This window comes from Balaenoptera physalus, assembly GCF_965194825.1.
Source record: "Balaenoptera physalus genome assembly, chromosome: 16".
NCBI classification, from domain to species: Eukaryota; Metazoa; Chordata; class Mammalia; order Artiodactyla; family Balaenopteridae; genus Balaenoptera; species Balaenoptera physalus.
Genome location: NC_138898.1, coordinates 71,100,017 through 71,116,606, shown reverse-complemented (window position 1 = coordinate 71,116,606; position 16,590 = coordinate 71,100,017). Strand labels below are relative to the sequence as shown.

Here is a 16,590-nt window from a genome sequence, read left to right as displayed (position 1 = left end):
TGGGCCCTCACCACAAACCTATGAGGTGGGTAATTCTATTATCCCCACTTCACAGGTGAAGAAACTGTGGCGATTGCTAAGATCTCCTCTTTCTGTCCCCAAGCCCAATGATTCTAAAGGTAACACAACAGAACGACCTTTTTTATTTATTGGTTTACGTGCTTACTGACACCTCCTCTGATCAAATGATCAGGGCCCTATCCGCCGCACGTAGTTGGCTCCCAGTTAGCCCTGAATGGTGGCCGGAATAAATGAATGAAGAATTCCGGGCCTAGCCGGACGGAAGCTAATCTGGGGCGAGGAGGGGGCCCGGTCACCCTCCCCCTGCCCATCAGGGCGGGCCGCCGGCCCCGAGCCACACTGTCCAATGGGTTTCGCCTCCCTCGCGGGTGGTCAGGCCCCCTTCTCACGCCCACCACGCAGCCATTGCCACGAGCCGCCACGCCGGCAGGACATCGGCTGCCTTCGGACAGGTGCTCCCGTAGGAGGCCCGCCTGAGCCGGGCGGAGCAAGGTGGCTGGACCCTGAGTCACCGCCGGCAGCCTCGGCCGCGGCCTCACCGACTGCCGGGCCGAGGCGAGGTCGGAGCCCGCGGCCAGCCCGGGTCTACTGGGCCAGGCTGCCCGTCCTTCCCGCCCGAGTCCCGGGAGGCCGCCGGCTCCTTGGCACCGGGCGGCGCGGGCCTCCCGGCCTACGCGGCAGCCCCGCCCAGGCCCACCTCGAGAGTGCAGCCCGGCTCCAGCCCGGGCGGGCGCTGCCACATCGGCACTCACCTCTCCGACGGGCCCGCGCGCGGGCGGCGGCAACGGCCCAGGTACCCGCGGGCTACACAGGCGGCGGCGGCCCGGCTCTCCTCTCAGGCAGCGGCCATGTTGCTTGTGGAGAAACTCGGCGGACACGTGGGGGGAGCGAACGGGGAGGGCCCTCGCGCTTCCTTTTACCCACAATGCCCCGCCCAGGCGCGCGCGGGCCCGCCCCCTCCGCCGCTCCATTCATGCGGGCAGGCAGCCGCGTCTGGCAGCAGGGGGCGTTGTTGCAGCCGCGGGACCGAGATGAATACAGAACCAGGCACAGAGGCAGCAGCAACAAAAAAATCTCGTCTTGGCAGCGGTGGGATTCGAACCCACGCCCCCGAAGAGACTGGAGCCTTAATCCAGCGCCTTAGACCGCTCGGCCACGCTACCCAGCTGTAACTAAATTCTTCTAGGGAACTACTTAATACATTTATATGCAATTGCAGTTCATTTCTGTGGGAGTTTCTTTGTTTCATATGTGCTTTACCTTATCCCTATAGAACTATTTTAGAACATGCCAGGTACTAAAAAGAAAAATATTTGCTCAAATATTTAGACCCACACGTCTGAACAGGTCTTAGAATGAAAAGCACTTTAGGAATCTGTATTCTGAGTAGGACGTTGAACTCGGAGACCTCAAGTTAACTCACATGGGAGAAATGATGGATTTCAGCAGTAACGCGCACCAGGGGCTTCAGAAGCCAAACCACGGGAACTGGTGTGGGCAGTTTTCTCTAAAAAATTATGTGTTTTAATTTTTAGTTACGCAAATGCTATGTGAATTGTTGCAAATATGAAAACTTTGCAGATACAATACAAATGTTCTTTTACCTTTGGCATCTATCGTTAAGTCCGCAGAGGTAACCATTATACAGCTTAGCATACTGTATATCCTTCTGGATCTTCTACTGTGAATTTATATGGATATATATGGATATATTCATAATAGATATATCCATAGAAAATAGATGTTTTGTTTTTATTGTTATGGGTTTTTACATAAATATAAATATTATCATGCTGTTAGTATTTATCTGCAACTGTTTTTTCACCCGACTGTTTTTTAAATATCTATTCATGTTGATATATAGATATTTAAAAATACAGAAAAAGTACAAAGAAAAAATAATCATCCATATTCCCACTACCTAATATTGGTGGCATTTCACTTCCAATTCTTTTCCTATGTATATGCTTTTTATTAAAAGTGTGAATACGTTGTCCTTTTAAAAATCTATTAAAAAATATTAGACAATTACAAACAAAAAGAATTAGACTATTACAAATGAAAATAAAACCCCTTCCCAAACATCCTCCCTTTGCTATAACTATTATGAATTTGATGTGTATCCTTCCAATTCATTCTTACACTTTCATATCTATCTATCTATCCTTGTGTGTGTGTGTGTATACACCCATGAACAATACCTAGTATGATCTTCTTTTTTTGCTTGCTTTTCATTTACATAAACCTTACTACGTTGTACCAGTATCATTCTGCAACTTGCTTTTCTCCTCCAACATTATGTTTTTGATTTATTGTGACACATTTAGATCTAATTTATTCCATACTATGAATATGGACATTTAAGTTGTTTATATTAAGTTGTTATATTCAAGTTTCTGGTTAATATCCAGTTGGCAGACACCTTGATATTTGGGCATTCCGTATTCCTCCTCTTCAGTTCCTCCTTAACCCATTTTTTTTCTCCAGCTACCTTTAAAATAAGTATTGATATGCAAAGACTTCATTGTACTGGGAGAGTTTGTTACTTTTAAAGAAATCTCGTTAAGAAATACAGAAGCAGCCATCTCTCTAGGCCAGGCATTGTTGGGGGATCTATAGTCCTTGAGATCAATAGAAGCATTGATCTACTCATGGTGTTTCAGTACCAAGAGGCATTGTGTTTGTGAGTTATGTGGTGGGTTTTCCAAAAGGAAATATCCCTATGGTGGAGAATAATTGCTGGAATCTCTGCCTAATCCCACTTTTCTAGGAATTGCCTGACCAGCCCAGAGGGTGGGTCCACCCTCTGGGTAGCCACCTTCCCCAAACCATGGCCGGTGGGCTCTATAGTAAACATAGGACAGAGGTTGGACCAATCAGATTCTCTTTTGAGAATCTGAACTGAGACATGGTGAGTTCCTGATTTGTTATTTTCACTGTGTTAAGTGTTGGAGTTAGTCTCTGAGATTGACTGACTGGAACTAGGGAGAAAGTGGGATTTGGGGTGGCCATATTCTGTGAGATGGACTGGAGAAGTAGAGAAAAATAATGATAAAATGAGAAGAAGAGCAGAAAGTCATAGAGAAATTCTGATGGTTTTGTGGCTCCCAGCTCAAGACTCTTCCCGGGGCCCAGTGGAATTCACATTCTTGGAGATATCCCTTTATCATTGTAATAAATTCCTCTTTTCTGCTAAAGATAGGGTTACCTGGTAGCTGTAACAAATGAACTATCCTTGCGTGGTAAGAGCTCAGAGCTAAAGATATTTCTGCCAGAACATTCTGCAGCAATTCAGGTCTGTCCCTACCAGAATGCTTAACAGGGATGCAGGCTGATCCTGGAAGACAGAGCCCAGGGCCTCCTTTTGGGCATTTCTTGCAGACCTGCAGTCCCATTACACAGCTGTCTTATGACAATCAGATGTGAAACTAATAAGCAGGAGAAGCAGAATGTTGCACCAGAACTCCTGGACTCACTGGTTCCCAGCAGCTTTATGTAAAAGGAGAGAGGGAAGGGTTGAAACCCTGACTGTCCCTTGGCATGTCTGCTCTGTCCCTTGAGGTGGAGGGGGGAAGGGCAAGCACCACAGATCAAACACTGCCCCTGTCACCCACCCTCAATCTGGAGGCTGTCAGGTGAAGGGTGTCTGTCTCCAGATCATAACCCCTCAGCTGTGGGCAGTGGGGATGGACATGGGGGCTCTGTCCTGGATCCCCTCCAATCTTCACTCCCTTGCCCCTGCAAAAGGAATATCATCCCAAACCTGGTCTGAGACCAAACCGCACTGCGTGACTCTCCCTCTGGAAAGAAATTAACATTCCTGATAAAATGCTTAACCATTTTTCTTATGAAATTTACTAGCATTAAGATTTATACCGGGAAACTAGTTTTCTACCCATCAACCAGCTGACTGTTGTTTGTCAGTCAAGAAAATAGTGGACTTTAATGGAACGTTCCCTCTCTCTCTCTCTCTCCCTCATCTAACAATGATGATTTAATCATTCTCTCGTCCTATAAAATGTCTCTACCAAAATACAGGTCAGAAGAATGGTCACCCTTGTTGGGGGTGGGGAGGGGGGCCGAGGGAGCTTTCTGGAGTTCTGCAAATGTTCTAAAATTCAGCAAGCTCTACACTTAAGATTGTACAGTTTACTCTATGTAGGTGATACTGTAATAAAAGGTAATTTTTTAAAAATGTCCCTACCAAGTGTGGATCTTTGAACTAGCCTCCCTGAGGAGTTACACTGGCACGAAGACTGTAATAAAATTTTGGCATAGGCTTGCAAAAAAACCATTTGAAAAGTTTTCCTTAACACTTCCCTCTAATCTTCAGGGCCCTTTTCCTCTTCCTCCCCAAAGGGAATACTCTCTGAGTGGGAATCTGTTGTTTTTGTCTTCCCAGAATCCTTCCCCCACTTTTCTGGTTCCAATGCTGATTTTCCTTTGAGGAAACACTCCTCCCTGCCGTCTTTTTTTTTTTTCATTTTTATTGGAGTATAGTTGGTTTTCAATGTTGTGTTAGCTTCTGCTGTACAGCAAAGTGAATCAGTTATACATATACATATATCCACTCTTTTTTAGATTCTTTTCCTATATAGGTCATTACAGAGTATTGAGTAGAGTTCCCTGTGCTATACAGTACATTCTTATTAGTTATCTATTTTATGTATAGCAGTGTGTATGTGTCAATCCCAGTCTGCCAGTTTATCCCTCCCCACCCCACCACAACCTCCCTGTGGTCTTCAAGGAACTGTCAATCAAAGTACAAAGTGGGCAGGCACAAGATCCAAATTAGGCCATTCGGAGGCTTTATCCTGGAAATCTGAATCTGGATAGCAGACACAAGGATTTAGCTCACTAGTGGGGCTGGGAAGGAAACTTCCAGACTGTTACCTTCTGCTGGATCCCCACATTTGCCCTGGGACCTCCCTTTCTGAGACCTGATTATTTCCCTTTCACCTTCCAGTATATAAGCTACCTCCTTCTCAAAAAAAATTGCTTCTTCGCTAATGTTGGCTAGCGTTAATTTCTGTTACCTGCAACCAAGCAACCTCCCTGATCACCTAGGCCTCCCCAAAAGGAACCTTGTTTTTGCAGAAGAGACAGTTTAGTTGCTTTTGCAGAGCACACACCCTCAGCAAGGTGACCAGGGCACTTCTGTCAGAAACAAATGCTTAATTAGAAGGAGAACTGGGACCCTGGAGTGAACTAGGACTCTCCCTGGTGGACCACATGCAGTCATCTTACACCTTGGCCACTTAAAAGTCCACCCAAATTGACAGACCCGAGTGAGATTTCCTGTGTTGAGTCAAGTTAAGCTGAAGGCTCCACTACAGCTGGCACCCTTCCTTCAATACCGTTAAGTTTCAGCTGTTCAAACACACTCCTGTGTCCTGTGCTGGTAGATCATGGGAATAATGCAGCAGCAGCTACAGTTGGCATCATTTATGTTGAAACTATGATGGTGTTTGAGCTTCAAACCTCCACCTTTCCTTCTTGATGAATGAAAACATTCTTATCAAATACTTTCGCTATGGGATACCTTTAAGCCTCATTTTTCTCATCTGTAAAATGGTCACAATAATACTGAGGTTTGTTGCAGGGTTAGAAGGTGACTGTGTATGTCCAGCCCAATGTCTGGCATGCCATATATCATTATTTCTAAGATATTTTTTTTTCACATTTTAATATCTCTAAAATTGACCTGCATCTTATGATCGATGGCATACAGTTTATTTTCAGTGGTTTTTTTTCTTATTAATACAGAAAATAATGGTGCATCTTAAGATCAGTAGTGTCTTAGATTCAACAAAGCATAGTAGTAGATGCTCAATATATGAATTACCATAATGAATTTTTAACTTAGCAAATTTAATTTAGTATTTTTAGCTTAGTAAACATTTAAAATTCTTACTTTGAGCTCTGCAAGCTATCAATCTCTAGAGAGGAAACAGGGCCTCCTGCAAATTTGCCCCCTGCAAATTTCTCTTGCGGTTTCTTCTCTAGCTGGACATACCATGTCAGGAAGGGAATTCTTGAAAATGCGGTTCAGCTTAGCCAAGTTGACATCTAGAACCACCACAGGCTATCACTGAAAGCCTAGTGAATGCTGGCACTAGCCTATGGAATCAGGCTTTATGAGATGGCGGTCAAGATAACTGAGAGATTATACCAATTTTCTAAGAGCCTGGCAAGAAGAGGAACAGACATAAAATGTAACAGGAAGCTGTGTTACTCCAAAAATATCGCAGGATCGGATGATGTGAAAACCTCCACGGAACATTGGACCATGACACCATTCGCATCGGGATGAGCTGCAATGAAGGAAACATCAAATCTACTAAAGGAAAGACAGTTTGCTTGATTCTATGTAAGACTCAAAGTAGTATAAAACATGGCCCTTCTCATTATTGATCTTACCATCTCACTGAGGAGCTAAGACATACGCAAGTGAAAAATTAAATGCTGAAAACTAAACATGTGTATACAAAGTAATAATAAATAAAATTCTTACTTTGATAATTTTATCAAAGTTCTTCATGTGTATAATATCAGTTCTACAAGGTTTGTTATCAAAATAAACAGTATGCCTACTCCTTCCACTCCAGGGAACCACTTTCAACTTTTAGTTGATTCTTTTTGTGTTTCTCTCCATATGTCTAAACAACATATTGCTGCTTTTTTTGTTTCCTCCCTCCCTCCCTCCCTCTCACTCCCTCTCTCCCTCTCTCTCTCTTTCTCTTTCAGCTTTAGGCGTTTCCTATTGACTTCCTGCTAAGGAAGATAAGAATTTAACCTTAATCATCCCACCTCTGCCATCACAAACACCTCAACCCTCCTAAAAGTGTTGTCTCGTAATTTCATTTGAACAATAATTAGTAAATGCTACTCACTAAGCTTGAGCTTAGCTATGTACTCAACTATGATTATTTTTCCTTTTCTGGAAAATATTGTTTACCTTATTCTTTACTTAATAATTACCTTTAAAAAAATGTACCTACTTTCTATGAATTCATCCCTAATTCAACTTCAAACTGTCCATCCTTGCCACACAGACACATGAGGTGTTCTATCGCTTCAACTTTTTGAAGACATGTCTCCCACAGCATCCTGACAGGGGCCCTAAACTCTAGGTTTATGGTAAGGCCACCATGTTGAGATGGCCCTTCACCCTCACCTGGGCACTGACTTTGTCTCACTCTTATGCTGGACCTCACACATTTCTTGTTATTCCCCCCACACTGGCCCTCTTTTGCTAGAGCAACTCTTCCAGTGGCTTCTGGAGGAACAGTATTTGAGAGGTTACTTTCTTGAGAATTTACATGTCTGAAATTGCCTTTATTTCACGCTTATGCTTCATTAATAGTTTGGGCATATGATTCTAGGTTAAAGTGTATTTTCCCCAGAATTCAGAAGCCATCAGCTTCCAACTTCCAGTGTTACTGTTGAGTTGTCTGATGTTATTCTGATTCTCAGTCATTTGTATGAAACTTGTTCTTTCCCTCTGAAAGTTTCCGGGATCTTTTCCCTGTCCTCAGTGTTCTGAAATTTCATGAAGATGAATCTTGGCATAGGTCTAATTTTATCAATTGTGCTAGATACTTAATGGGCCCTATTGTTCTGGAGACACACATCCTTCAGTCCCAAGAAATGTTCTCAACATTTTTTAAAGACTCTCTTGGGGACTTCCCTGGCGGTCCAGTAGTTAAGACTCTGCGCTTCCATTGCAGGGGGCATGGGTTTGATCCCTGCTAGGGGAACTAAGACCCCTGCATGCTGCGCAAAAAAAAAAAAGATTCTCTCCCCTCTACTTTCTCTAACTCTGTTTTAAGCTGGGCTCCTAGACTTATAAAAAAAATTATTTTTCTTTTCTTTTAGTTAAGACTACTACATTTATTTTTTTCCAGTAGATACTACTTAGTATTAAGAGCTCTAATTCTTTGGAACTAATTTCCTTTATAATTGGAAAAACTAAAATTGTGCATGAAGTCAGAAAGAAATATATGTAGGAAGAAGAACAAATGGATATCTCAAATGGCTCATAAATGGAAAAAAAACCAAACTCAGTCCTAACCAGACTTATGAATTCCTTTTGGTGATCTTAAATACTGATAAGTATGTCAAGGTAGAAGAAAAGAAAGCAAACCTTTTTGGAACCTTCACTGTATTACAATGAAAGCATTTGCTTACTTCTAAATGATTTGCATACTGGTAGGACTGAGTTACACTTCTTTACATTTTAATCTATATGCTAAATATAATTCAGTAAAAATGATATCTATATCTACATGTACGCTTAATTTCTAGTAAAAAGCTATATGAAAATTTTGACTTTGAAACTAGGATCGTAGAATTCTGGTCCTAAATTTTAAAAAGCCAAGGAAAGACCATTAAAAACTACACATACATAATCTTAGGCTGTTCTTAGCTAATTTCTCCACAAAGCAAAAATGGTAACAATTATAATGGTTCCATCGTGGAACAGTTGTATAGCCCAGAGTGCATGCTCCTCTAGCTCCTAGAATTTCCTCTCCTATTCCTTAGCTTTTTTTGTTCTTTTGTTCCACTTCCCGGGAGATTTCCTCAACTTCATTTTCCAACCCTTCTAATAAATTACTCATTTTTGTAAGGGTATATTCGATTTACAAGAGCTCTTTGCTGTGTGAATTCTTTTTTTTTTTAAACATCTTTATTGGAGTATAATTGCTTTACAATGGTGTGTTAGTTTCTGCTGTATAGCAAAGTGAATCAGCTATACGCATATATATATCCCCATATCCCCTCCCCCTTGTGTCTCCCTCCCACCCTCCCTAACCCACCCCTCTAGGGGGACACAAAGCACCGAACTGGTCTCTCTGTGCTATGTGGCTGCTTTCCACTAGCTGTTTTACATTTGGTAGTGTATATATGTCCATGCCACTCTCTCACTTTGTCCCAGCTTACCCTTCCCCCTCCCTGTGTCCTCAAGTCCATTCTCTATGTCTGTGTCTTTATTCCTGTCCTGCCTCTAGGTTCATCAGAACCCTCTTTTTTAGATTCCATATATGTGCGTTAGCATACGGTATTTGTTTTCTCTTTCTGACTTACTTCACTCTGTATGACAGGCTCTAGCAAGACCTGTATGCAGAAAACTATAAGACACTGATGAAAGAAATTAAAGATGATACAAACAGGTGGAGAGATATACCATGTTCTTGGATTGGAAGAATCAACATTGTGAAAATGACTATACTACCCAAAGCAATCTACAGATTCAATGCAATCCCTATCAAATTACCAATGGCATTTTTCACAGAACTAAAACAAAAAATTTTACAATGTATATGGAAACACAAAAAGACCCTGAATAGCCAAAGCAATCTTGAGAAAGAAAAATAGAGTTGGAGGAATCAGGCTCCCTGACTTCAGACTATACTACAAAGCTACAGTAATCAAGACAGTATGGTACTGGCACAAAAACAGAAACATAAATCAATGGAACAGGACAGAAAGCCCAGAGATGAACCCACGCACATATGGTCACCTTATCTTTGATAAAGGAGTTAAGAATATACAGTGGAGAAAAGACAGCCTCTTCAAGAAGTGGTGCTGGGAAAACTGTGTGAATTCTTAGAATCACATCTTGATCCTTCTTTCATGGACACAATATTTTATCTAAGGACATTGATAGTTTTTTATTACTTGAAGTTTTCTTCTCCAGGCATATTGTTTCTTCCAAGATGCTGTCTGCTCTTGGTTCTATTTGTCTGTTATATGAAATGCCTTCCTTACATATGGATCTTTGGGTGGCTGTTCAAGTTTAACAACAGGGCTCTAATATGTTATCTGGGAATTTTTGTAAGTGTGGGCAGGACTTGGTGGGTGAAGCTTTTTTTGTGAGGTGCTCTGGCCAGCCTGTTTCATTAGGAGGAAGTACCTTAAGTCTTTTATCTTAGGCTAGTCAGATTCCCAAGAAATTTCTTCAATTGTCTGCCTTCCCCCAGGAGGGACAAAGTCAGCTGCCAGTGTCTGGCAGCACAGGGGGAAAGAAGGCTGGTGGACACTCTACAGCCAATACAGAAACTTCCACCAACCCTCCTTTCAGTAGAGTAGCCTCACTCTCTACTGTGCCTGGTGTCCTAGGCTTCTGCAGGGTGATGGAGTGGCAGCTGGCTGGCTACACAGGGGAGCTGAGTGGGTCTAGAGGTCTGATGCTTTGTCTTTCAACTGAACCTACAGTTTTAGCCCCATTTCACTCCCCCTTCCAGAGGTTCCTGGTGCCAATTCTTCAGCCTTTTGGGGGGGGGTTCTTCAATGATGAAAACTGGGTTCTTAGATTTTCCTACTGCTGACCTAGGATCCAGCCTTCTTGGTCTGCTAACTCAATCACAGTCTATCTGCTTTCCAGCATCCAAAATTTTGTTACTGTTGATGCCTCTTCCTTTTCACCCTCATGGGCTTATGCCATTAAGAAAAGCTCTTTCCTGTCATTTTAGTGGAGACTTAGGAGCAAATGGACCTAAATATGTGTTCAATATACCATGTAGAGTTATGGTATATTGTTCAAATTTCTTAAAATTCTGAAAATTTTTAAAGAAATTCTCATACCAGTAACGAAGATTTTCTTAAGTTTTAGATCACAAAGCATCTTTAACATGCATTTTCTTTGAAACTGATGACAACTGTGTAATGATAAAGATTATTGTTTTATAGATGAGAAAAACCAAGAAAAACGAAGAGGTACACATCCTTTATTTACAGCAAACAGAAAGTGTATGTGCCAAATCTAGAAGTTTTTGTTTTATAAGAATTTATTAGAAATGTTAAAAATCAAGAAACCTTGCATAAAAAAATCCAATTTTCAGCAGCTTGAAAAATTGGAAAATGGGGCAACACTGGGCCCACACTCCCCATGGGGACAACCATTCGGAGCTGAATCTGGGCTGCCTCTTTCAGGTGGGGCTGAGTCCTCCAGTTCACCCCACCTCCACCCAGCTACTTCACTCATGTGTTACCAGGAGACATTTGAACTTGAGACCGGAAAGAAAGAAACCAAGAAAGAAAGGCAAAATGGAACTTAATATATATTCAAAAATAAATCTATAATGCAAGCCACTTCTCTGGGTCTACCCAGTGTCCACCTTGTCTAGGTTAAAGGGGTACCGCAGAGATTAGAAAAGTGAGTAACAGGCACAAATGCAGAGAATATGCATATTTTATCTCCTTTCCCCCACACAAGCTGCATATACTTGTGTAAACATTTGTTGATTTGTACAACATGTCTAGTACTGCAGACAAATGTGCTGGGACGAAAGGAAATGAAGCCACTAAAACAGCAACAACAGTAATTTACCTGGCTTGGTTCATCAAGGTTGCATTTGATGATAAATTCCCACAGGGCCTCAGGTGAGGAGGAGGGGATAAGGATATCCAGGTGCACAGGGGTTAGGGATTTTTTCCTACTTACATCCATAAAGCCTGCTTTTTTTCTTTTTAAACCTGCAGCAAAACTGAAAGAGACATTACACTCCAGTTTAACTTTAAATTTTATTCCCAGGATCCTCTAAATAAAAGCAGCTCTCAAATCCTAGCTCCAGCTTAGCCTCTAACCAGCAGGGTACTTGGAAAGAGTCTACCTTTCAGAACCTTGGATTCTCCATCTGTGATTGAAGATGCAAATTACATCTCCTGGACCTTCCCCTGTTTCTTGCACCTGAAAAGAGTTTCTGATGTCTCCCCAGTTGGGCTGGAATGTCCTGGGGTTTTTTTGCTTTTTGCTTTTTTTTTTTTTTTGGCATGTCTAGCATTTGTGGAAAAAGATGCCCTAACCAGCTTTAGAAGGCACAGAACTAGCTTTTGAAAGTGGAATAAGTTCTGCTGGCTCAGAAGGATCTCAGTATTTTGCAGATCATTTTGCTCTCAATGGTTCTTAAAGAAGCATTTGCCTAGCTATCCCAGCCTCCTGCAGGAGAAGGGGACTGCCCTGACATTAAGGCCATGTGAGTGGGTGGAATTACAGGGGTGACCGTTCAAGCCAATCCAGACAAGGAATCATTAACCGGTTGGAGGAACCAGAGCCACAAAGAGTGAGTGCTGTGACTAGGGCTGGATCTCCATTGTTCATGAATTTACTGAGTGTCTACTCTGTGCTAAGGCCCTGTTTTTAAGCACTGGAGACCAAAATAAAAATTGAGATGACTCTTGCCCTCAGGGTTTAATATAGTGGCTCTTAAGTCAGGATTAGAGCAGGGGTTGGCAAACTATAGCCCAGGCAGGCTGTTTTGTCAATAAAGTTTTATTGGAACGCCAGCCATGCTCATTCGTTTAGGTATCGGTCACCGATGTTTCTGCACTACAACAGCAGGGCTAAGTACTTGCAACAGAGACCATATGGCCCGCAAAGCCTAAAATATTTACTATCTGGCCCTTTACAAAAAAGTTGTCGATCCCTGTGTTAGAGGAAAGCACTGACATATAACTAAGAAATGAGACAGGTAGTCAGGGAACATAAATGATTTGCATAATAAAATCTCAAAGAGCAAGGAGGCTGGTTGAACTAACAAAAGCATGAATTTTATGAGGCTTGACACCTTTGAAGAGATAAGTCAAAATAAAGTTGCTCCTAACTTACATTTCACAAATGCAAATTAACTACATGCACTGGTTTAAAACACGCAAACAACTTAAGACAAGCCAACTACTTGATCTGTGCAAACAGAAAAAGGGTGATCAGTTCCAGCTTCTAAAGGAAACTGGTTGTGATGAGTCCAAATACAAAAACAGGGATACTGTCATTTATAGGTGCTCTAAAGGATTTTTCAAGGGTAATTTTGACTCTGCTTGATTTTTCCTTTAGGGCACACACTGAACTTTGGAACCTAATGCATGCACAAGGTCATGACTTCACAGTACTTAACACTAACATGCTAAAGGACCTGTCTCAATGAACAGGTAAGAATGGTTTGTATGGAAATTCCCTGGAGGTCCAGTGGTTAGGACCCTGAGCTTCCACTGCAGGAGGAACCGGATTCAATCCCTGGCTGGGGAACTAAGTTCCCACAAGCCGAGTGGTGCGGCCAAAAAAAAAAAAAAAAGAATAGTTTGTATGTTACACTCTGTTTTTTTTTTATGTTTTCATTTTTAAACAAAGGAAGAGAGGCTGCTTTAGCACTTGGGGTTGATCAAGGCAGTCTGTTTTCTTTGCTATTTGAAACACCAACTGAAATCAAACTGGTGTTAAATCTGAATTCCTTCTAAAGAGAATGCTCATTAAATACAGATAGCCATAGCCTGGCCCTGGGGAAACCACTGGAATTAATGAGTGTTTACAGTTCTTGCCCTTTCATTCTCCAACAGCTTAGACAAATCTCAAGGGACTGCTGCTGAAAGCATCCTGCTGCAAATAACAAGAAAATCACCAAGCTTCAAGCAGAAAATGCCAAGGACAGGGGTTGGGGAGCAGATTCTTCATAAGAACACCAGGTGCTAAGAAAATACGGAGGAATACGGTACCAAGAGTACTTCAGTATATTGTGGATGCTGCCATTGAGATGCAGGGTACATGTCTGCTTGGAGGACAGGCTCCAACTTTCCAAGCCACTGTCCTTACATGTAAAAGCTCTGAGGTGCGCCCAAAAAGGTGCACAGTAGCTGATGGAGGAGTTAGAGGTAGTAAAAGTGTGCATATAGAAATCAAACCTGTTTTGTAAAGCCCACTGTAGACAGCATGCTTCAGAATGGAATTTGGCTGTATTCCAGAAAATAAGCTGCATTTCAGGAAGGACATTAAACTAAAAGATTAGAAAACATGGGAATTCCCTGGTGGGCCTGTGGTTAGGACACAGCACTTTCACTGCTGAGGGCCCGGGTTCAATTCCTGGTTGGGGAACTAAGATCCCCCCAAAAAAGAAAAGAGTGTGCGGGTCCTCCCCCATGACAGAAGGGGGCCTGGGTGATGTACAGTCTCACATCCACCAAAAAATGCCAGCACACTTCCAAATGCTCTGAGAAAGAAGGCTTTGCACAAAGTCATGACACTACACACCCCATGGAAAGTTAATGTGCAGCTCTACTGTACCCCATTGCATCCTGACTCAGGAAACACAGGCTCTGTGGGCCTGAGATTTCAGCCCAGCCTGAAAAGGCTGATGAGCAAAGCCTTAGTATTTTCCATCCAGGGGAGAAAAGATACATTTTCTTACATCTCATGACAAAAAACAACAATAACAACAACAAAACACAGAAGAAGAACCTCAAAGAGATATGTTGGTTCATTAGGCTGCTTTTTCAATCCCCCTCCCCGAAAATGCTGCCCTAGGGGACAGCTGCAGTGTCTCCACTGGTAGCAAAGACATTTTCAAGAGTCAACAATAAAATACAAAAGTAGATTTACAACACACTAAAAATATTTGCCTCCTCCGGCCCCAAAACAACCCTAAATAAGCAAAGAAGTCTTTTTCTTTCCCCCACTCCTAGCCCTTTAGCTTGGGACTGGCTGGCAGTGGTTTTTCCAGCAAGTTATTCCTCCATCTGTGCCCAGGCCTCCTCGGCTTTCTCGTAGTACTGGTTGGCCAGCCGGCCCTTCATGGCTTCCATTGCTGCCTCGGCTGCCTTGGTGTACAAGTCGCCTGAAAGAAAGTAAAGTGGGACACAAAGAGGTGAAGCACCTGTTATTTTTGCCACCCAGTGTCCCCGACCCCCTCTCTAGAAGATCACCCTGAGGTTACCCTTTCTTGCCTCTCCTTCCACATAACCTGGGTGGGGCTCTGGGTGGGCATGTGATTCAAGCCTGGACAATCAAAGCACTTCCCCATTCCCCACCAGGCCACAGGGACTGGTCCACATTTAGGCACAGCCAATCAGAGTAAGCCATCTGAATAAGCACAGTGATTGGTTTAGGGATGGGTAGGTGATTCCAACTGAGCCAATGAGAATCAGGCTGAGGGCTTTTACAGGGCAAATTGGGAATATATGAACGTAGAAAAGATAAAGTATAAGAAATAAAAATTATGAACAACCTCATGTCAGTTCTGGACAGGTTTTGCCACCAAACGAATTTGTGCAAAACATATAAAAACACTTGGTTTTCAGAGCTTTTTGGATTTAGAAGTTTCAAATAAAGGATTGTAGAGTTGCAGTATTATTTGCTTGATTTTGTTAAACCACCTTAAAAAAAAACTTTTAAACTTAGCCTCATCCTATACCTGTGAAATCAGGAGTTCAGTATGTCTATCATGTTATTTAAAAAAATACATATAGGGACTTCCCTGGTGGTGCAGTGGTTAAGAATCCACCTGCCAATGCAGGGAACACGGGTTCGATCCCTGGTCCGGGGAGATCCCACATGCCGCGGAGCAACTAAACCCATGCACAACTACCGAGCCAGCATTCTAGAGCCCGCGAGCCACAACTACTGAAGTCCACGCACCCTAGAGCTCGCACACCACAACTACTGAGCCCGCGTGCTGCAACTACTGAAGCCTGCGTCAATAGAGCCTGTGCTCTGCAACAAGAGAAGCCACCGCAATGAGAAGCCCACACGCTGCAAGGAAGAGTAGCCCCCACTCATCGCAACTAGAGAAAGCCCGCATGCAGCAACGAAGACCCAATGCAGCCCCAAAATAAAAAAAATAAAAAAATAAATACACACATATATTTATATTTCATATATATATAAAAGTGTGAATCAACTGATGAATGTATAAACAAAATGTAGTATCTATACAATAGAATATTATTCAGCAATAAAAAGGAATAAAGGACTGATACATGCTACAACATGAATGAACCTTGAAAGAAGCCAAGACACAAAAGGTCACCTATTATACGATCCCATTTATATGAAATGACCAGAATAAGTAAATCTATAAAGATGAAAAGTAGGTTAGTGGTTGCCAGGGATGGAGGGAGGGGGAAATAGGGAGTCGCTGCTAACAGGTACCAGGTTTCATTCTGGTGTGATGGAAATGTTCTGGAATTAGGTAGTGCTGATGATGGCATAATACTGTGAATATACTAAAAACCACTGAACTTTACACTTTAAAATGTTGAATTTTGGGCTTCCCTGGTGGCGCAGTGGTTGAGAATCTGCCTGCCAATGCAGGGGACACGGGTTCGAGCCCTGGTCTGGGAAGATCCCACATGCCGCGGAGCAACTGGGCCCGTGAGCCACAACTACTGAGCCTGAGCGTCTGGAGCCTCTGCTCCGCAACAAGAGAGGCCGCGATAGTGAGAGGCCCGCGCACCGCGATGAAGAGTGGCCCCCACTTGCCTCAACTGGAGAAAGCCCTCGCACAGAAACGAAGACCCAACACAGCCAAAAATAAAAATAATAAATAAATAATAAATTAAAAAATTAAAAAAAAAATGTTGAATTTTATGTTATGAAAATGTCAGCTCAATTTGTGAATTACAAACAAACCTCCCAAACTCCTAATATTTGACTATTAAAATAAAAATGTTCGTCTGCATACCAACTGCATAAAGCCCCCTTCTAAGCCAGCATCATATGGGTATCCAGCCTGGCAAAAATACAGGGCCAGTACAAATCTTTCTCCCAACCAGAACTGAAAGAAGAGACTCAGTCTTGCA

The 16,590-nt window shown here is 42.6% G+C and overlaps 3 protein-coding genes across 4 annotated transcripts in view; 1 reads left to right on the top strand and 2 right to left on the bottom strand.

Annotated features, from left to right (window-relative positions):
* POLR3E (RNA polymerase III subunit E) overlaps nucleotides 1–5,033 on the bottom strand; it is a 35,500-nt gene extending 30,467 nt beyond the window's left edge. Inside the window, exon 1 of the mRNA XM_082431020.1 lies at nucleotides 774–5,033. The gene's annotated coding sequence lies outside the window, so the exon portion shown is untranslated. The remainder of the gene's footprint in view (nucleotides 1–773) is intronic.
* PDZD9 (PDZ domain containing 9) overlaps nucleotides 1–16,590 on the top strand; it is a 365,894-nt gene that overhangs the window by 119,935 nt on the left and 229,369 nt on the right. The gene's annotated exons all lie outside the window — the stretch shown is intronic.
* Nucleotides 10,736–16,590, bottom strand: part of EEF2K (eukaryotic elongation factor 2 kinase) — a 61,749-nt gene continuing 55,894 nt past the window's right edge. For both annotated transcript variants that reach the window (XM_082431018.1, XM_082431019.1), the window contains exon 18: nucleotides 10,736–14,627. In XM_082431018.1, the coding sequence (XP_082287144.1) occupies nucleotides 14,518–14,627 (110 nt within the window). In that variant the 3' untranslated portion in view covers nucleotides 10,736–14,517. The remainder of the gene's footprint in view (nucleotides 14,628–16,590) is intronic.